General features: G+C 38.9%; 1 protein-coding gene across 1 annotated transcript; it reads left to right on the forward strand.

Annotated features, from left to right (window-relative positions):
* Positions 1-601: 601 nt before the first annotated feature.
* Positions 602-20,985, forward strand: SH2D1A (SH2 domain containing 1A). Its single transcript, XM_002922295.4, has 4 exons — positions 602-937; positions 13,829-13,892; positions 18,794-18,938; positions 19,254-20,985. Exons 1-4 carry the CDS (start codon positions 801-803, stop codon positions 19,292-19,294), a joined length of 387 nt encoding a protein of 128 aa, XP_002922341.1. The 5' UTR covers positions 602-800; the 3' UTR covers positions 19,295-20,985.
* The last annotated feature ends 1,301 nt before the right edge of the window (positions 20,986-22,286 follow it).

Here is a 22,286-nt window from a genome sequence, read left to right on the forward strand (position 1 = left end):
GATCATGACCCTAGTGGAAGGCAGACACTAACTGACTGAGCCACCCAGGTGCCCCGGACATAGATTGATTTTTGTTCCTCAATCAGCACTCTGGGATCTTGGCCAAGAAAGTAGGAAAAATCGGCATCTGCTCAGGATCAAGACTGCTCAAGATGACTAGAAGTGTAGAAAAGGAGACTCGCCCCATGTTGGTTTCTCACCGACTGGTCCTGATTGTGTAGGAGCCTCCTGGCTGTGCTCAGGAGTGACTGCATGCTGAGAGAACTGGTAGTTTCTGTGTTTTGGTCTCGGAGCTTTTGGTTCTTTCATTCTCTGTCAGCATGTTTCTGGCCCACATGAAGGCCATGTACACTTTGCCTCTATCATCCACCCCTCTGGGGACCAGTTAAGCTAAGTCATCCCTGGTGGCCCCTGGGAAAACTGCAAGAACGGAAGCATTAGCAAGCATTCCTGTCTGTAGGCCAGGGTCTGCCTCAGTAGTACAACCCAGATCTTGTGAGCACCTTCTTCCAATTGGCCTCCCCTCTCCTTGTGAACCCTGTGTTGGGGGGGGGCAGGGAGGGGGACTGAACCTTGTGGCAGTAACCAAGCTTCTAAATTGCTGAGCTGGTTTTAATTGAAGTGTGAGAAGGAGGTTTTAAGGCAGATAGACAACATCCTGTTGTTCGGCGCTCCTCTCTCTTTTTCTGCACATCTGGCTGAACTGGGAGTCAGGTGGCTGACTCGGGGCTGGGTTGCAGCACCAGTGGCCTCTGCCCTCCACTGTCCCACGCCTCAGCGGCCCACGAGTCCACCAGGCCATGGACGCGGTGGCTGTGTACCACGGCAAAATCAGCCGGGAGACGGGGGAGAAGCTCCTGCTCGCCACGGGTCTGGATGGCAGCTATTTGCTGAGAGACAGCGAGAGCGTCCCCGGCGTGTACTGCCTGTGTGTGCTGTGAGTACATCGCGGTGGCCGTGGGCACCAGGCCCGCCGAGGGCACTGTCCGGGGGTGCAGGTGGCGGCAGACGACGTCCAGGCTTCCAACACTACTCATGTGAGGGCCCCAAGGCCTTCCTCAGGTCCAGCCTCGGGTCCTGGCGGACCAGGCTTCGGGTTAGGCCCCTCATGGGGGTTTCCCTCCCAGGGCCTTCACTCTCCAAAAGGGCCTCCCCGGGTCTTTTTGTGGCAGCTGCAGAGAATGCCTCTTGGGGTGGGGAGACGCAGCCTACAATCTACCTTTGCTCCGAGAAAGATCCAGGCTCCCCACTTCCCGTTTTGACCTCTAGTCGAGGCCAGCGAGGTGGAGCCCTGGGATGGTGGACTGGCGAAAACTGGGGCCACCAGCCCCTGAGAATAGGAAAGGCTTCGATGCAGATCTCCTTCGATGGAATTGGAGGTGTCCTCCCAAAGGAAACCATCACATTATGGTCGAGGAAGAAGACTCAGAAGCAGAGTCCATTACTTCAAGAATGCCATGCCAGTTAGGTCGGGGTGCCAAGAGGGGGATGTTTGGAAGTAAAGCTGCCTCTCTGGATCTACGTACTACTTTTAGACCAGCTGTGTGTGGGGGCCGGGGGTTTCAGAAGTAGGACCCTTCTTGATAAAAAGCTAGGACTGACAGTAGTGGTAACGGGCATGGAGGGAAAACACCCTTGCTATGATTCAGCTTTGCCCTTTACCTAGGAATGCCTCAGTCTAACGCCCATTTTGAATCAGATGCACCTTCATCTTTGCTCCAGGGCTCCAGAACCAGGAGATCTGTGCCTGTCTGATGGTAGGCTTGTGACCTTGGCACGTTAACCTCTCGGTCCTTCGGTTTTCTTGTCCATAACATGGGTATAATCGTACGACCTACCTCATAGGAGAGTGAGGGTCCAATGTGGTAATGCAGCTAAAGAATTTAACACTGGGCCAGACACATCATAAATGCTCAGTAAACGTAAGCTATTGTTATTATTATTGTATTTGCCTCCAGTATTTGTCTTCCGGTACTCATGGGGCATTTCTAAGGAAGGACCCAGCTCGATCACTTTCTGTCACGCATGAAATACCTGTGCTGCACAGTAGGTTCTAGTCAGAAACAAAATGAAGGAAAATGCTTGGTAGTAATTTTGATACCTAATTATACACCGCAAGATTGTGAAATACTTTCTGGGTCAGTGAAGAAAGATCACACTGAGGCTATTATTAGATGATTTTTGTTGTTTATTGGTTTTTTGTTGTTGTTGTTGTTTAACATGGTCAAGCCATGTTGGTGGCAACTTTCAGGCCATGCTAAATACATTTATTATAAAAGCTTCAAGAGAAATATGTGGAAGCAGTTGGTTCTCTTGGGCTCAGGTCTTTTTTTTCTTTTAAACGTACAGTTGACATACAATATTATATTAGTTTCAGGTGTACAGCATAGTGATTTGACAATTCTATGCATTACACAATGCTCACCATGGTGAGTGTAGTCACCATCTGTCACCATACAAAGTTATTTACAGTATTATTGACTGTATCCCCTATGACTTATTTAATTGTAGCTAGGAATTTGTACCTCTTAATCCCCTTCACCTATTTTGCCCATACCACCCATCCCTCTCCTTTCTGGCAACTACCAGTTTGTTCTCTGTATTTAAGGGTATTTTTGTTTGTTTTGTTTTTTAGATTCTGCATATGAGTGAAATCACATGGTATTTGTCTGTCTCCGACTTATTTCACTTAGCATAATACTCTTTAGCTCCATCCATGTCATTGCAAATGGCAAGATTTCATTCTTTTTATGGCTGAGTAATATTCCATTGTATATATTATACCACATCTTCTTTATCCATTCATCTGCTGAGGGACACTTGCGCTGCTTCCATATCTTGGTTATTGTAAATAACCCTACAATAAACATAGGGGTGCCTATGTTTTTTTGAATTAGTGTTTTTGTTTTCTTTGGGTAAATATCCAGTAGTGGAATTACTGGATCATGGTATTTCTATTCCAGTTTTTTTGAGGAACCACCATACTGTTTTCCATAGTAGTTACACCAATTTACATTCCAACCAGAAGTGCGGAAGTGTTTGCCTTTCTCCACATCCTTGCCAACACTTGTTATTTCTTGTCTTTTTGATACTAGTCTTGGGCTCATGCCCTTATGATTTGCTTACATTATTGTTTTTCCCAAGTGGAAACTGGGGAAGGTCAGTGAAAGCCATGTAGTATTCTGTGGTTCTTTTCTTATCAAAAGAATGTGGAGGAATGAGTGGGCAAATGGAAGGGGCTTCTTTAGAAAAGCTGACAAAGGAGGTAATGAGCCTCTTAACCTAGAGGTGAGAAAGAAGCCTGGGCAGGAGCATACGATGTGTGGCAAGATGCACCTAAAGGCTCAGCCACACTGGCCGCCTTGTTGTTCTCAAACCTGCCAACTGCGCTCTCCTCCTAGGATCTTTACACTTTGTTACTTCTGCCTCTTGCCTCAGAGACCACTTCCTTGACTGCCCTATCTAAATTAAGTAGCTTCTCCCTGTGCCTGTTATACTCTATGACTTAATTTTTTTTTCAAGGAGCTTTCAACTAATTGACATTTGCTTGTTTACTTATGTATTGCTGTGTTCTTCAGCAAAAATGGAAACTCACTGAAGGCAGGGACATGGTCTTCTGCACCAGGAACACAACCTACCACCTAATAGCCATTATGAGGCACATTGTGAAGTACATAATAGGCACTCAATAAATATTTTTGAGTTAACAAATGGATTGCCAAGGCAAATACCCTTCTTTACTGCAAACAGCTTTGGACTGATAATCAAGCCGGGGTGTGGACTCTGGGGAGGTCACTGAGCTTCTCTGGGTCTTGATTTCCATACCTGTTAAATAGGAATCGTAATGTGTGCCTACCTTTTGCATAAGATCGCTGCTGGAAAAATATGCAAAAGAAAAGGACAACTTTTATCCTTTTGCCTATGTAGGCCAGGATCACATAAGAAATTAACTTAGGCAGAGTAGGAAATTCTCAAACATAAGTTTTTACCCAAAGTGAATCTTGCATAAATGCAGTTTTTATGACTCTAAGCTCTCCACGCAAACCTCCTTATGAAGTAGCAGAATTTGGTAGGCAAACTGGGAGTCTCCTAGCATGTCTTTTGATGGGCACACTGGGGCCTCAAAGTCTTAGATCATGATTGCGAGGCTGTGCTACAGAGGAAAGACATCAGGATTCATTGTCTTTTATGAGAGTTTCTCACTCTTCTTGAGCCAAGGGTCCCTTTTGATAAACATAAAAATTTCATGCTCCCATTTTAGTACTACACTGTAGTAACAAAAATCAAATTTCATTTTGAAATAAACCATGTATTCATTTCAAACCAAAGCTTATGTGCTTATGATATGCAGTAGAAATAACAGCATAAAAGGTGTCATATACACACGAACAAGATACAGTTAACAAACATGAATTGGTTGTAGAATTCACTCAGAATAGTTCCTCATTTTATCTCTCATTCTCTCCCATTATCCAAGAGGGTTTGGTTGAGCTTTAGCTTCTGTATTTTTATGGCAGAAATAGTACATTATGTGTGCCTTTCAAACTTTGTTTTAAACTCTATTTTCAAACTATGCTTGCTCCTTTCCCTGGTTCTGAGCCCCCAGTCATGGCCTTTAGATTTGGCCTTTTCCTCTGTTCAGCTTTGGAAAACTGAATCTCATAAAGTACTAAAGAAGTTTTCCATTTACAGAATTGTTCACTTCCCTTAAAGTGAGTTTTCCTTTCAGTTATTTTCAATACGTAAATGCATATTTTCATATAATGAGTATTAAAAATAGTTCCTAATACTTGTTCTTCTTAAAACTTGAAAATGTAAGTAATGGAAATGAGGGAAATCATCTATAGTTTTATAACCTAAAGACAATTATTGTTGAAAATTAAGGGAATTTTCTTCCATATTTTAATGAAATAAATTTCTTTCTAAACGCACAAGTGCTCTTAAAATATTGCATTCTACTGCATTTTCCACTTAACATGAAAAAACCCCATTCATATATAATATTCTTACAAATGACTTTAAGACATCATTCTTAATGGCTGCATGATAGTTAAGCCAGTGATTATGCTATATTTTCCTTAACCAGTCAACATTTTTAGACATTTGAATCATTCCATTTTTCTTTGCTGTTACAGATGTCATCGTGATTCATATTTTATTCCATAAAGATTTCCTTGTATTTATGATTACTTCCTTATAATGAATTTCAAGGTGGGCAATTTCCAGGTCAGAAAACATCAACAGCTTAGGATTCTTGATATATATATGATCACCAATATTTTTCCTAAATGGTTATGCCAGTTTATATATATGTTCATCAGTAATGCATGAGAGTGTCCATTTCACTATACCCTCCCTAGAAATGGGTATGCTGTTAACAAAAATTGTCCTCGAAATTTGGTGGCTCACTCTTTATTTCATATTTCTTTGATTAGTGAGTGAGTGTCTTTTATATGGTTGGTAAGCTGTTGTCCTTCCTTGTTCATAAATTGATTTTTGGGTGCTTTGCCATTTAACCATTTGGATATTACTATCTTTCTTTACATATTATGAATTTTTATATACTAATCCTTTATCTGTTGCAAGTATCTTTTCTCAGTTTGGTATTTGCCATTACTTTTCTCTGATACACAAAAAAATTAACATTTTTAGTAGTCAAATCTGTTGCTCATTTCCTTTGTGCTTAATTTTTTCCTTTGCTTCCCAGCTTAGAAAGTTCTTTCACCTCCAGAGATGTCATACCACTTTACTTCAGTTTTTGTTTTCAGTTTATGGTTTGGTTAGTTTATGTTTAGCTTTTTAATTCCATTTGGAATTTCATTTTGATGTGGAGAAAAGATCTAATTTGATTTTGTTTCAAAGTAGCTAACAATTGTCCTAGTATAATTTATAAATAGAACTTCCATTCCCCATTGATTTCCTAGCCTACTTTACCATATATTAAACTCTAACATATAGCAGTTATTATTTCCCATCTATTTGGCTCAACTGATCTATTTATCCTTGTTTTACTAGCACCATAGTATGATAATGTTTAATACATTTAAATAATTATTTGCTATTCTTTTATTTCCAAATGGTTTTAAGTAATCTCCTCACCCAATGTGGGGCTTGAATTCACAACCCCGAGATCAAGAGTCGCTTGCTCCACCAACTAAGCCAGCTGGGCACCCCAATTATTTGTTATTCTTTCTTATTGGTTCTTTGAGATGAAATGTAGAATAATTTTATTAAGTTAAAAGAAAGGCCCATTGGGACTACATTATACTCATTAATAAATTAAGGAATAATTGTCATCTTTAAAGAATGTAGTCTTCCCATGAAAAAACCTGATACATCTCTCCATTTATTAATTTTTAAAATTTATACCTATCAATAAAGTTTTGTAGTTTTCTTCCTGTAGGTCTTGCACATTTTTGTTAAGTTTATTTCTAGTCTTTGTGTGTATGAATGTCTGTGCCAATTTTTTTTGTTTCTATCATAAATGAAATTTTCTTTTTCTACCATATTTTTCTGTTGCTTAAGAAAGCTACTCACTTAACATATTTTTCTTTCATTCATCCTGTGTACTAAGTGCTCTCTTATTAATGCAAATAGTTTTTATTTTATTTTATTTTAGTGTAGTTTAGTTTATTGTTTTTGGTTTTCTACGTACATTAAGTTTCTTCTCACTAAGATACACTTGAACTCTGACATTTCTTCCTTCTCACCCTCCATGTAGACAGCCATTGGAAAAGTCCTACATGCCCACTGGGATAGTTTGATTGTGATAGGAAGAAAACCAATTTAAAATATTTAAAATAATTAGTTTGCAGAAATAGCTTATTTCTGTAATTAGCATCCTTCTGTACATCTCTGATTTTGTTTGTTACCTATCTGATGGAAGATTTGGAAGCTGAAACGCTGGTATATTCTTTAGCTGCAAGGAGGCATAATGAAGTCATTTGACATATATGTCTTTAGATAAAAGGATAATTATCTTTTTGTCCTTTGAGATTTAAGGGATGACTGAGAATAAAGTGCCTATCAAACCATTGAACTGGAGAAATGGGGGGAGGAGCAGTGACAAAATAAAATTCCAGTTTATCAGTTGTAGTAGAAGGGAACATTGTAGCAAAGAACTCAAAAGAATGAGAAATTATGACTTAATTTACAGTTAGTTTTTTTATTACAATTGGATATGTGTGTTGGTGCCGTATTTATCTTCATGATAATTTAGGTCACCAAAATTATGTTGGATTTTCTGAGTACAATCCATTAATGGCAGAGAAGCCTGAAAGCCAGCCTAGGATTAAAGTTGCATCACATAAACCACCAAATGGACAATTCACAGGCCAGTAGATCAAGTGCTGATTCCGGTTGACAATGTGAAATGAAAGTTGCAAGATTAATCTGAGGATGTCATTTGCCTAAGTGAGGGGGAAGTCTGGGTTAATCTTTTTTTGGGCTCTCCTCAACTGGTCTCTTTCCTTCAGCCCCTTCTTTCTCTCTCACCCTCAGTTGACACTTCCAGCCCTGAGGCCAAGCAGACTCCCTCCCTTTTTGAGAACTGTGTTTTTGGAATCACCTTAAGACCAATTTATTAATTCATTTCCTCTGATATAAGAGAGAGGCAGCATAGACATATGGTTAAGAGCCCAGATCTTTCTTTTTTTTCTTAAGATTTTATTTATTTATTTGACAGAGAGAGAGACAGCCAGCGAGAGAAGGAACACAAGCAGGGGGAGGGGCAGAGGGAGAGGAAGAAGCAGACTCCCAGCAGAGCAGGGAGCCGGACCCCCGATGCCCCGCTCGATCCCAGCAGGCACTGAGCCGAAGGCAGACGCTTAACGACTGAGCCACCCAGGTGCCCAAGAGCCCAGATCTTTCACCCAGACTCTCTGGATACATCCCAACTTGACCTTTGGCTAGCTATCTTATCTCGGCCAAGTTACTTAAACTTTCTGTATCTCCGGTTCTTTATCTGTGAAAAGGGAAATGATGATAAGAATAGTTCTTCCCTCATAGGGTTAATAATCCTCAGAGGGTTATTACATAAGTTAATATTTATAAAGTTAACATGTGGTAGGTATTCCTTAATAGAAATAAATCTACAAATAATTGCAACACTAAGTCAGAGCCTCATAGGAGTACATAAATAAAATGTGCTGTGGCAGTTCAGGGGAAGAAGAGATTATATTTATTGTCATGACTCATCGAAACTGGTTTTACATAGTTTTCCCATCAGACTTGAAGCTGAATGACTTGATGGTTCTGTAAATTCAAGTTCAGTCTGAAAAAAGGAGGATTGTGCCATAGGAAATTCAGAAATCTCTTGACTCAAGAGAATAGTCTTAATGATGGCTTTGTATAAGATACCATTCTTCTGGGTATAAAAGTTTTGAAATATTTGTTAAAAAACCAGTTACATTTTAATTGTGCTTTGAATTTTGCGTGTAGCATTAGTTTGTATAGACATAGACCATAGGGGCACTAGCATGCTTTATTTGCAGTGTCATGAAGAATCAGATGTACTAAACTTTTTCTTTTGTGTAGTCCTTGAAGTGGTATAAAGAATTGATGTGGTTTTGTTAGTTCTAAACCAAGATCTGTCCCTAACACTGACCCCTTGAGAAAATAAGAAATAAGCCAGTTGGCTTTCTTCTTGTTCATTTCTAACCAGAGCACTTTTTTAAGGGTTGGGACAACTTTTGAAAAAATGAAGGCAAATTTTAATACTAGCAGGGCTTGAATCTGCACATTCTTTGTAGTCATTAAAATGCAAAATATTAGTTAAAATTAATGTCAATGACAATAACAACATAAAAAGCCTCTACTGTTTTCTACTAATTATTCATTTTCAAGATTTTTTTTCATGATAAATTTTAAATTTCAGGCTAATCGACAAGTCCTGACAAAAGATTTGGTGGAGGAAGGAATTTAAAATTACAAAGCCAGGGGCACCTGAGTGGCACAGGGGTTAAGCGTCTGCCTTCGGCTCAGGGCGTGATCCCGGCGTTACGGGATCGAGCCCCACATGAGGCTCCTTTGCTATGAGCCTGCTTCTTCCTCTCCCACTGCCCCTGCTTGTGTTCCCTCTCTTGCTGGCTGTCTCTATCTCTGTCAGATAAATAAATAAAATCTTTAAAAAAAATTACAAAGCCTTCTTGGTTTGTCTGTATTAATGGAAGGAATCAGAGAAAAGATAATCCTAAAAGGAATAACAGTTTTTGAACATAAGTTATATTTTTCTGGTTTGTGACTTAGACTAGATTTGTAAAGCACCAAATTGTAATTTTGTTTCTTTTTCTTTAAAAAAATGTTAGTAATCACTTATATAACTTTATAAGAAAAATTAATGTGTGAGGGTACATTTTTATTAGTTTAAATTTGCTTCTAGTTTGTATACATATAGGTATGGTTCTGAATCGTTGTAATCGGAGTGGTGTCTCCGTGTGTCCACTTCTTTCATGTAACATAATTTTATATTAACATAACTCATGTGCTTAACATTTTTTGAAAAATATAAGAGGACTCTAATGCCTTTGCTCTTCGGCATAATTTTGAATGGTTCTTTCTGCTACCGTTTTCTTATTTTGAATAACATTCCTTATTTAGGGGTACTTAGATTAATTCTCTTCTTTCCACCCATAAAATAGAACTACTATGAACATCTTTATGAAATTGCTTTGTCATTTGATTCCTTGGAGTGTAATGAAGATAAGCAAGGTCATTCATTAGGTCAAAAATATGCACAGTATTACAGCTCTTTTTACAACTTTATTTCCAATTTATTTCCTAGAACAGTGTTTTTTTCAGGGGACAGGGAGAGAGTATGTGTAGCTTGAAACAAAAATACTCAACATTTTAGTTTAATTTTATATTTTAAAATTCTTATTTCCAAACTCAAGCTACAGAAAACAAAACCATGAAATTTTGTTGGAGAAGGGGAAGTGCATGGTTCAGAAACACTGCTCAATGAAGACTGAAACAATTGAAAAAGCTTCAGCTTGTATTATTTTTTTCTTTAAAAACTTTATTTTGAAATTAAAAGCATTTTTTACTGAAGTATAGCTAGCATACAGTGTTATATTAGTTTTAGGTGTACAGTACCATGATTCAACAGTTCTCTACATGACTCAGGGCTCCTTACGAGAAGTGCACTCTTAATTCCGAAAGCAGAGACTGAGTGCCTGTGGAGGAGGTGGCACAGAAGTGCCCTAGGTGAGTGCAGGAAGCCAGCTGGACTTGCCGAAATTGCCCTCGAGAATCCCCATAAGGTGTGGGCATTCTCTTTGCATTTTAATCAGTCCACCTGTAACTTTAACGTTCTTACAGATCACCTGGAGATCTTGTTAAAATAAAGCTTCTGATTCAGCAGTTCTGGGGCAAGGCCTGAGACCCTGCATTCCTAACAAGTTCCCAGGTGATGCTGATGTTATTACCCTGGCAATGTACTTTGGATGGCCCCGCTTCAGACCTCCTCCATCCAGGACCATAGGGTAACGAGAGTTGAGGACAGGGGATTCTTGGTCAGTTACCTCAGTGACTACTGGCTTATTTGAGGGGTGAAGCGATTCTGCTCATTCAGAAATCTGAGGGGCGGGGGAGTAGGAAATTGTTAATATTAGATGGGTTAATCACAAGAAGTTTTAGGTGCCACTGACACCAGGTTGCTCAGAGACTGAAGGAGGTAAGGGCTTTTGAAGTGGTACTCAGGTTCCTGCTGCTTAACTGAAAGTGAGATAAGATCAGATTCGTTAGGAAACAATTTTGAAAACAGACTCATTTATTTTGACTAAATGAGGCTGAATGATAGTAGGGAGATAGATTCTTGTATTTTTGAGAGACTCGCTGTTTTAGAAAGTGAAAACTGGTTGCTTACGATTTTGCTTGCATGTCACTGAGATTTTAAACAATGCATTTCCACATCACCTTTAATGATACTGAATTACTGCCATTAATCGCTTCCCATAGGGAAATTGGAACTGAGGACCTATGCTATTTCTCTGCTTCTATCTCCATTTTGCTATGTGACTTAAAGAAAATCACTTAAAGCCCTAAGTTTCAAGTTCCCATGGTGAAAAATGGAAATCAAAGCCCTTGCCTTGTTCCCTGTAGAGTACTTATTGTAATCAGTGGGCTTTGAGGTAGATTTTATTGCTTAAAAAAACAAGACTTTAACAATGTAATATTATATATTTATTTAGCATATTATATATGCATATATCAAGTTATTTTATGTATGATCTAAATATGCTGACAAACCTTCATAACAAAAATGAAACATTTCCTATAATCACACCAGCAATTAAATTGAATTTTGTTGGTCTCACAAATTGAATGAACTTGATTATAGTGTTTTAAGATGTGTTGTTTTTGTCCTTTAGGTAATCAGTACTGATGAATATTGATTATAGTAGTTTAATGCACATTTTTTTAAAGATTTATTTATTCATTTGAGAGAGTGCGCACATGCAAATGGGGTCAGGGCAGAGGGAGAGGGAGAGGGAGCATCTCCAGCAGACTCCCCACTGAGTGCAGAGCCCAACGCAGGGCTCAATCCCATGACCCCAAGATCATGACATGAGCTGAAACCAAGAGTTGGACGCCCAACTGACTGAGCCACCCAGGTGCCCCTACTCCACATATTTAAAGACTTTTAGCTCTAAAAGGAATTAATTGATGGTAAGTGAAGTCGATTACTTGAGGACCACTCTCTGTTTGGAATGTTTTAGAATCATCTGTTCTTTAAAGATTAAATACATATATTTTTACTAAAGTTTAGCATGTATTCTAACCAAAGATCTATATTGACCTAAAGTTGTGCCTAAGAATAACAATCAGGAAATGTCTAAAATAAAACTCTGTTGATCCAGAGAATCTGATCCATATTCATATTCATAATTTGAAATAATTCAGAACAAAGTTTACCCTACTTTTCTATGAAGTAAGAGTTTGTTAGGCAGATTATAATCTACATGCATTATAGTATGGGAACCAAGAGCTAGGGCTCTAGAGTTAAACAGGCCTGATTCAAATCACATCTTTGTTGCTTGATCTCTAGTGCGGTTTTCATCACTTAGCTTCTCAAAGTCTCAGTTTCCTCATCTATAAGATCAATTTCACAATATAAAGCTCATAGGGTTGTCGTGGGGTCCAAAAGAGATAATGAGTGTGCTATGGACTAAACTGCATCCCTGTCAAATTCATATGTTGAAGCCCTAACCCACATTGTGGCTGCCTTTGGAGATAGGCCTTTGGAATATACTTAAGGTTAAATAAGGCCATAAGGGTGGGGCTCTAATCCAATAGGATTGGTAACCTTATAAGAAGGAGAGAAGAGAGAGACATCTCTCTCCAAGCACACACAAGGAAAAGGTCACGTGAGCACACAGCAAGAAAGCAGCTGCCTATAAGCCAAGAGAAGAGGTCTTAGAATGAAAGCTATGCGGCTAGCACCTTGATCTTGGACTTCCAACCTCCAGAACTGTGAGAAAATAAATTTCTTTTGTTTAAGCCACCTAGTCTATGATATTTTGCTGTGGCAGCCTAAGCAAACTAATACAGCATCTAAACCTCTCAGTATCAATTATAGTCGTACAGTATGCTTACACACTGAGTGATGGTGGAGAATGTTTACCCCAAAGGACAAGCTGCTTTCAAGTACTTTAGCAGGAGTCTTTTTAAAAAAAGTTTTTGTTTATTTATTTTTGAGGGAGCAAGAGAGAGAGAGAGAGCAAGTGGGGGGAGGAATGGAGGGAGAGGTACAAGCACATTCCACGCTGAGTGGGGAGCTGGATGCGGGACTTGATCCCACGACCCAAAATCATGACCTGAACTGAAACTAAGAGTCAAATGCTTAGGGGTGCCTGGGTGGCACAGCGGTTAGGCGTCTGCCTTTGGCTCAGGGCGTGATCCCAGCACTCTGGGATCAGCCCCACATCAGGCTCCTCCTCTAGGAGCCTGCTTCTTCCTCTCCCACTCCCCCTGCTTGTGTTCCCTCTCTCGCTGGCTGTCTCTATCTCTGTCAGATAAATAAATAAAATCTTAAAAAAAAAAAAGAGTTGAATGCTTAACCAACTGAACCACCCAGGTACCCCTGGAGTCTTTTTTAATTCAAATTTCTGTTCTTACTATATTATACTGTAAAGTAACCATAATGGTAATATTATAGAAATAAAGTATTATATTTATTATATTTATAATTAATATTATTATTACTATTTGGTGGACCTGATTGTATCTTATCCCAAATATTTTTTATATTAAGGCTCTATATATACTTAAAAATAATATGACTATGCTTTGGGGGCGCCTGGGTGGCTCAGTAGGTGAAGCGTCTGCCTTCGGCTCAGGTTGTGATCCCAGGGTCCTGGGATCGAGCCCAGCATCAGGCTCTCTGCTCAGTGGGGAGACTGCTTCTCCCTCTCCCTGCTACTCCCCCTGCTTGTGCACTCTCTCTCTCAAATAAATAAAATCTTTAAAAAATATGACTACACTTTCTTCAATCTATTTAATAATCCATGATTTTTACTAACTACACCAGGTCTCTAGTTTCTTTCTGTCCAGTCTCTCAACTAGACAAATCCTTAGGAGTGTGAGCTCCCATATTTTAAAAAGGGAAAAGAAATAATTAATTTACTTTTAAAGGCTCTTTAAAAACTGTGATGAGCCAAGCATAATATGCAAGCAAGTTAGATCCCCCAGGCTTTTCTTCCTATGAAGGCAATTGCCATATACGTGGGTGCCAGTATATGTAACATTTATGTGGAATAGTTAAGCTCAAATTTGGAGCAACGGTTGTTGTTTTGGAATGTTTCAGTAATTGCAGTTTATTCTTTCACAGGTATCAAGGTTACATCTATACATACCGAGTGTCCCAGACAGAAACGGGTTCTTGGAGTGCTGAGGTATATAGCTCTTTAATTATTTGTTGCTTCTGGGGGTATCAGGGAGGTGTTTGAAATTTAGGCTGGTTTTATAAAAGAGTTGTCAAATCCTACCTTCCCCAAATAATCATCAGATTCAAATCACTAAAGCTCCAACCCCAAATTGTTCATGGATCATTAAGAAGACTTTAGAGAATTTTTGTCCCAGTTCCGTTCAGCCGCCATTGTATATAGAATGGTCTCACTTTGGGGAAAATATAAAAAAGTTGAAGGATTGTGTCAAACTTTCAGTGCCTACGCAAAATTTTAGAAAGCATATACAAAGTGTGTAAAATGGTTAAATAAGCAATTATTTACCAAATGATACCAATATAATGCATATAGAAGAAAGCTCTTAGCCACAGGACCTGGTACATAGTAAACCCTCAAAACCTCAAAAATGTGAACTCACCCAAACTGCTGGACAATATGATTGTATATAGTCAATTGCTATGTTATCTAGCATAGGAGTTCAAAGAAGGGAGGATTTTCCAAGGATTAGTAATCAAGATTGCTCTTTGCCTGGAGGCAAGACTCCCACCTGGGCCAAGTGGGAAGGACATAGGTAGGCAGAATAAAATTAGAGGGAACATTGCAGTGGTTTTAAAGGTATGCTCTGCAAAATTCTAAGGTTCTTCAACCTGGGTGCCATGGGGTTGCTGGGGGTGGGGGGCAGAGGGAGAGGAGGACAAAAGTGGATATGCTTTTGGGTGCCCAATTCATCTTTGATCCAAATGGTTCACTTTTGTTTTACATATCAACTGGGGCTTGAATAAGATTTCATTAAAAAAACGGGCTCTGATGGCTCTGAAAACATTTGAAAGTCACCACACCATTGCACGTACTGTCTGCAGAGTGAATTTATTTCCATGTACCAGGGTAGGCTATCACATCTTAGCAATGTAGAAGTCTCCACAACTGAAACCTTTGAGCGCAAATGCTTTCTCGGAGTTCTGACTCTTTAAAAACAGCTTATCTTTATAATGAAAGCGCTTTATTATGAGCTGTTTGAAAACATAAATGAGAATATCAGCTTCTGTTAATAATCTATGTGCTTAAGAAATTCTAAAGTCTAGACTTAAAAAAAATTAAAGTAGCCCTAACCTTTACAAATTCATCAGTAAACCTGAAAGGCCAAGTTGCAAACTACAAATGTTTTGAACTACAGAAATGAATTAGGGCAAGTTTTCAAACATGTTGTTGCCTTATATCATAAATAAATAATTGATAATAATTAATTATCATAAATAATTAATTTATAATTATCACAGATAATTAATACTGTAATACTAATTAGAGGCAAAGCACTAACATTTCTAATCAAAACGATTTATACCCGTGTATATTTTAAAATTCTCTGCAGCACTGCAGAGATGATTGAATAAGAAATTAAATTTCATTTATCATAAAGAATAGTTGTGTGTGATATGTACATATATATTTATATATGCTTCGATTAGAAATTGCCCTTCTCCCTAGAGAAGTAGCCTTCGGCTGCTGAAGAATATTCTTTACGGAAAGGGTCTTAAATTATTAGGGTTTAGCTAATCTTGCCTTTAAATTTGTTTTCTTCTATTTCAAATATAACATCATATACGGATTGTTACATGCTTGTGATCATGTTAAGGAAGAAAGGGCTTATTGAACATAAATATCCTTTCATCCTGTTGTCTGGTCTGACCCGTTTATACAATAATATTGTAATTATCTGCACCAAGAGAGCAGAAGATTGGCATGTTTTCTCCAAAGGGAAAACAGTTTTTAAAAAATGCTTTAGATTTACTTTTGAAATGCGTATTGCATTTTTTCTATCTACTAAATTTGCTTTCTTAGTTATGTTTTTGCTAAGGGAATATTAAACTAGTGTGTGTTCTCAGAGCTCATATCACCTGACTGGAAGAAATTTCTCCAGAGCATATTGAAGACCAGCTGTGATCCCAAACAGGTTTCCATGGATAACTAAGAAATGGCAGTATGGGAAATGTGCAAATTTGAACAATAGCTGAGTTCAGTGACAGAATGCGAGTTGTCAGTGGTACAATTCTTGTGGTAAATGTATTTTCAAAAATTGGTTAAATGGCAGATACTTATACTGCTTTTTGGAACAGTGCTTTAGTTTGCCACATTGCAGGAAAAATCATGGCAGTAACACTCCATCCTCTGTGCAAAGATCGTGCTAGAAATCTAAGTAAGGCTGAGATTTGTTTCAAAGAGTGGAATGAAATTTGAACTCTGGATCCCCCGGATTATGAAAGACAAATACTATGTGAATTTCTACTTTTTGATAGACTTTTAGGATTCATCATTGCCTAGTGTATTAACTTATCTCATGAGACTTGGGCTACAATTTTGCTAAATTGTTTATTTAGAGAATTCTACACACAGTCAACTATCATTTTTTAATATGTGCATTGTCATCGGTATATTATAAAAAATGTACTAACTTCCCCCTTCGGACTTCAGTGCCTTTGGGCTTTTCTGGATAGTTGATCGTCAGTAGGTCAGTAGATGCTCAGTAATTTTACTGACTCACATACGCAAAACACTATAAATTAGGACAGTCATCTGCCAGTGAAACATTGCATCCCATGTTCAAATTGTACATCCAATGTTATGATTCCTTTCTGTTAGTGTGGATAATCAAGTGTTAACTGCATGTAAGTCCCCATGAAAAAGATGCTTCTGTTGATAAATGGTTTTACAAGCCACAAGAACAGCTAAAAAGATGTGTGGTTTGAAATCTTTCCACACTGGGGGAGTGTACAGTTTCTCTTCTGGTTGGTGACTCGAACTTCTCTAGAAACTGTTTGGTCTTACCCTCTCTGTTGGTGAACTCATTGTGGGCGTTGGCCTGAAAGACAAAAGACTGGGTGCCGGGATCTAGAGCCAGCGCTGCTTCTGGTTATCTGTGTGACCTCGAGCAAGCTGAATTATCCCTTTGTATTTCCGTTTCTTTTTCTTTCTTTCTTTTTCTTTTCCTTCCTTCCTTCCTTCCTTCCTTCCTTCCTTCCTTCCTTCCTTCCTTCTTTCCTTCTTTTTTTGTTCAAAGTAGGCTCCATATGCCCAATGTGGAGCCCAGCGCAGAGCTTGAACTCACAACCCTGATATCAAGGACTGAGCTGAGATCAAGAGTTGGTCGCTCAACTGACTGAGCCACCCAGGTGCCCCTGTATTTCGATTTTCTTATCTGTCAAATGGGAATAAGCCAAACAGCCAATCACTGCCTATCTGTGAAGAAATAGTGGAGGCAAATGATGGGAAAGTGCCTGGAATTGAAAAAGTGCTGTGAGTAAGATGTAAGGAGGGATTTTGTGCCTATGGCCTGCCCGTGCAATTTAGAGACTCTGTCTTGGAGCCAAAGAACTGTTTGGAGCCCTGTAAGAATGGGCATGGTATTTTGGATGAAGTCTCAAGTTGAGTTCTGAGAAGGTGTTTTTTTTTTTTTTAAACACTTACTTATTTGTGTTAGAGGGGGGTGGGGAGGGGCAGAAGGAGAGGGAGAGAGAGAATCTCAAGCAGACTCCCTGTTGAGCACGGAGCCCAACGTAGGGCTCCGTGTGGGGCTCGATCTCACAGCCCTGAGACTGTGGCCTGAGCCGAAACCAAGAGTCGGCCGTTCAACCGACTGAGCCACCCAGGCGCCCCCAGTTCTGGGAAGGTGTTTTGACCATGGGGGCGGGGCTGAGAGGGAGAGCGTTCTGCATCTGCTGAGGCTCTGAGCTGTGTGAGCCTCTGAGTAGACGCTAAAGAACTTTTTCAGTGCTTTCAAAAAGACTTACTTGCCTCAATGTAGGCAACGACTGCGAGTTACTATGGACGGTGTGCTGTCTTCAGCTTTTAGTCTAGTTGGCTGAAGTTTGCATGCCAGCCTTCATGTTTTCTCATTAAATGCTAACAGCTCCCACCTCAAAAATCTTCCAGATGGAATAGCTGAAAAACAGCTTTCAAACACACACACACACACACACACACACACACACACACACACCAGTAGTCATTGTTCAATTGCTTTAGCAATACTATTTTATTTTATGTAAAATGACAGTTTTGAGCTCATGCCTAAAGCTGGGCTCATAAACTTTTGCAGGAAATTGTTGTTTTCAGCAGTGCCTTTGCAAGAGAATTGATGTCAGGAAAGGAATACATTTTAATAGTCACTTGCAAATAATGATCTCTTCAAAAGCAAACAAACAAATAAATAAAGGTGACCTTATAGAGTCTTTCATTTTCGTGTCCTAGAGAAAACCTTGTCACGGTGAGGTATTGGCAGAGAGCAATTTTGGGGAGGATAGGGAAGTTTCCCGAGGAGGAAAAATTTAATGTGAAGGATGAGGCAGGACGTATCGTGAGGTGAGAGTCTGGGGACTAACTAGCTACGTGTTGTGTGTCCCGTAACAGTCAATTTTTAATATCCTGTGTAGCATTTTTATTGTGGAATGATGACTGGGAGGCTGGGTTGTTGTTGTTGGTTTGGTTTTTCAGGCTTTTTGTTAATGACCTGTACGATCTGTGTTTTTTTCTGTGTTTAACTGCATCCTCTCTGTTGGTGCGTTCATTGTGGGTAATGGCCTGTATACCCTTAGAGGCTCGGGATGTGTGATGGGGAGCAGGCAGTAAGGGCAGGGCGAAGAGCAAGAGCTTGTACAACCTAATACCACCCTTGGGAGAACGGAAATGACAGCTCATTAGCTCCTCTTGCAGGAAAATTCAGCCAACCAAAGTAAGCTCTTCTAGAAATGTTGTTTTTCCTTCTTCCTTATGTTTTCAAATATTTGAACAAGTTACACAAATGTTACCTCTCTAAGCCTCCCTCACGCATTTTGTAGGCCTATTTGTATCATTAGGAGGTAGGTGAATAATTTGCTTGGCCTTTTATTTTCCAGACAGCACCTGGGGTTCATAAAAGATTTTTCCGGAAAATAAAAAATCTCATTTCAGCATTTCAGAAGCCAGATCAAGGTATTGTAATACCTCTGCAGTACCCAGTTGAGAAGAAGTGCTCAGTTAGAAGTGCGCAAGGTACTACAGGTATGGTTTACTGTTAATTTTTGACAGGGCTTGGCAGTTCAGGGTTAGGAGTCAACCTGTTCATAAATATATACTCATGGCAAGTTCCGTAAGAAACATGCAGTGGGGAAGTAGGTGTTGCCAGCCAATCGAGCGAGAGGGGACTCTTCACAGGCTATGATTTCAATATGCTGTACTGTAAACTTTTAATAAAACTCCAGGAAAATATAAAGAATTCGATGAGCCCACAACATTTAAACCCGTCTTTCCCCGTCCTGTAATTTTAGTAGCTTGTAAGTTTATCTTTTCTTGATTTTCATGATTGTTTTTCTTTAGGGAGAAGAGAAGATCCTGATGTCTTCCTGAAAACACCATGAAGAAAAATCAAATACCTTGTACCTTATTTTCTATAATTTAAATATATGCTAAGTCTTATATATTGTAGATAATACAGTTCAGTGAGCTACAAATGTATTTCTAAAACCATCATAGTCCTGTAATGGAAGTATCTAGCATGATGTAAAAGCTGAAATGGACTTTGTCGATGATGAGGAGTTTTGAAATGAGGTTATTTTCAGTTTTATTTACAAATGAGAAACAATTTAAAACCTAATGATACTTTATAAAAGATTAATGTCAAGTCTTGCCAAATATAAATAAAAATAATCCTCAGTTTTTTCTCAAAAGCACCATTTTTTAGTGAAATATTATTTGACAGCTACTGATTTTTAAAATGTCTTGCTTGATTAGATGGCAGGAAGCAGGTTTGTGTCCCTCGTCTTTCTCATGCGTGGTTCTACTTAGGTATCACGCTCTCCGCTGGCTGTGGTGGTGTGGGGTCTTTGCGGATTTACGAAGTTGTGCACTGTGTGTTAGAACAACGACTGGATAAAGAGGGAAGAATTTCTGTTTAATTCTAAAAGCAACCTTTTCGCCTAGTGTTCTGATGTTGGATAGCAGAATCCACAGACCGATCTGGAGTTTAAAAATCCCATAATTTAAAATATGCTCTACACATTGATTACATTTGATATTACAGAGTTTTCATCTACCCCTACCCCAGTTGTTGGTACTCCATGTAAAACCTTATTTTGAAAGGAAGCTTCAGCAGCTGTGCTCATGAGTAGCTGATTTACAAGTGATCTCCCTATTAGGTAGCCCTACGGGAGCCCTGGAAACCTTCCGGTTGTGTTGTTTTTTTAACAGTTCCAAGTGATGGCAACCTCAGTGAGAGCCAAGGTTTTACACAGTGACAGATATTTATGTATTTCTTCCTCACATGTATATTTTCATGACTTTTGTGATTTGATTATATATCAAGTTGTTTCAGGGCTCCTAGAATTCATTCACTCAACAAAAAACAATAGGCACTGGGCTAGAGGAGTAAAAACACCCAGCCCCTGTGCTCAGGGAGCTCACTCTCTAGTTGGACAAGAAAACAGTAACAATTAAAAAAAAAAGGAACAGAAAAAGAGCAAAAGATGTCAATAAAAGGGGATACGCACACGCTAAGTGAGGTTCCCACTGCGTACGTAGATCTGTTGTAAGAGGCAGAACTAGTCAAGAGAAATACCCTGCTCCGTGGTCCACAGGAAAATGCTAAGTTCTATCGTGAACTAATAAATTGAAATTCTGGGTTGTACATGGGGGGGGGGAGCTCGATGAACCGCCAAGAGACAGAGCTACTTTCCGTGCACTGGCAAGATCTTGTGTCTGAGCATTTAACATGGATGCAGTGGGACTGCAGAGGTGGAGTTGGGCCATAATAATGGATTGTGGGCCATTTACCATTTCTGAAAATAAAGGCATCACTTCAACTTGTAAGGGAATTCGGAAAGCCAACTTTCAAAACAAAATGCGTATATTTAGATAATTTTTCCTTATTTGTAGATTGGATTTAAATTTTAATAGGTGTGACTAATTTTCACTCTCTCTAACTTGTTCATTCCGGAATAATCCTAAGTATATGAATTATGTTTGCATGTTTCTTTACCAGAGTCTTTTTTGAAAAAGCTTTTTTGAATCATTAATGGTCTTTCATATTTCAATAAAGTATTTGAAAGCTTTATTTACCTAATTTGTCTTAAAATGTTTTTAAAAAAATATTCCGAGATAGGTGCTATTCATATATTAAATAAAGCATTGATGAAACCGTCTTATCTTATTGGACAGATTCCCTGAAAAAGGTAAGTGCTTTTCTGAGTCTGCTACTGTCAAACTTTCCAATTGATGTGCCTACCCACTGTCTTCTTTTGCTGGTCTTTTACTCATAAAGTTTTTTTCACTTTTTCTCTCCCAGCATAAGCATTCTTGCTATTTCCCAGTACATAATAGCTTGCGGCTTTACACAAAGGTCATATCCTTGCCATATGTAAAATATTGCCATGCTAACATATACCTGTAAGATGCTGAGTCAAGATAGAAAAATGCACATATATTTCCAAGTGTACACCTTTCTTCAGAAAAAAAAAAGTGTGTCAGCAAGCCCACAAGGAACATGACAGTTTATCAAACACTCATTCATTTCCTCTGAGTTTGTTCTTAAGAGATAAGGTCAGTAAGGGAGACAGGCTTAGGTAATTGTCAGTTTGGCTATTACAAGCAAGTAAGCTCTGTGGTAGTACGTAGGTAGAATAAGTCTACAGAGGATGCCTCGATTAAGACTTCTAGTATAAATGGAGGGCTGGATTGAAGACATTATTTGTGGTAGAATGGATAGAGAATTAAAAATGTGAGACATAGCTTTAAAATCTGTTAAGGTTTAGACATCAGCTCGTGTTTTATTTGATTCACGTTATTGAGTTCAGAATCCAGAGTCTATTAATAATAAAATCCAGATTTGCCCTTGAGCATTTCAAGGTTACAGGATGCCTAGTCTTCCTGTTAGCTATAAATTCAATGTTGTCGCCTATGTTTGTCCTTGCAGTAAATGGGGTACCATTATTTTAGAGTTTGCAGCTAGGGGTGAAGTTAAACCACCCAGTTTGGAAACTTTCATAATTTGGGGTCATTGGCTACAGTTGTGGTAAAAGGTAGAATTTTCATCATTAGGTCGTTGGCCTCTTAAATGAATATTTTTAGGTAGAAAAATATAACAAAACTGATGGACTGGAGAGAGCCCATCAACATAACACTTGAGATTTGAATTTTTTCAGCTTTGTCAGATTATCCGTGTGACCTTAGGTAAGTCAGTCTGGTACTACTATTGCATTTGCCAAGTAGGAACAATGAAGTCTTGCTCACCTCCCAGGATTACTGAGGTACTAGAATTATATAAATTTAAGGAAGTAATATTGCTAAAAATTTAAATAGCACTGATATTCAAAGATCTCTAATACTGAGGGTGAATAGGGAAGGAATATGGAGAAA

The sequence above is a fragment of the Ailuropoda melanoleuca genome, chromosome X (genome assembly GCF_002007445.2).
Source record: "Ailuropoda melanoleuca isolate Jingjing chromosome X, ASM200744v2, whole genome shotgun sequence".
Lineage (NCBI taxonomy): Eukaryota > Metazoa > Chordata > Mammalia > Carnivora > Ursidae > Ailuropoda > Ailuropoda melanoleuca.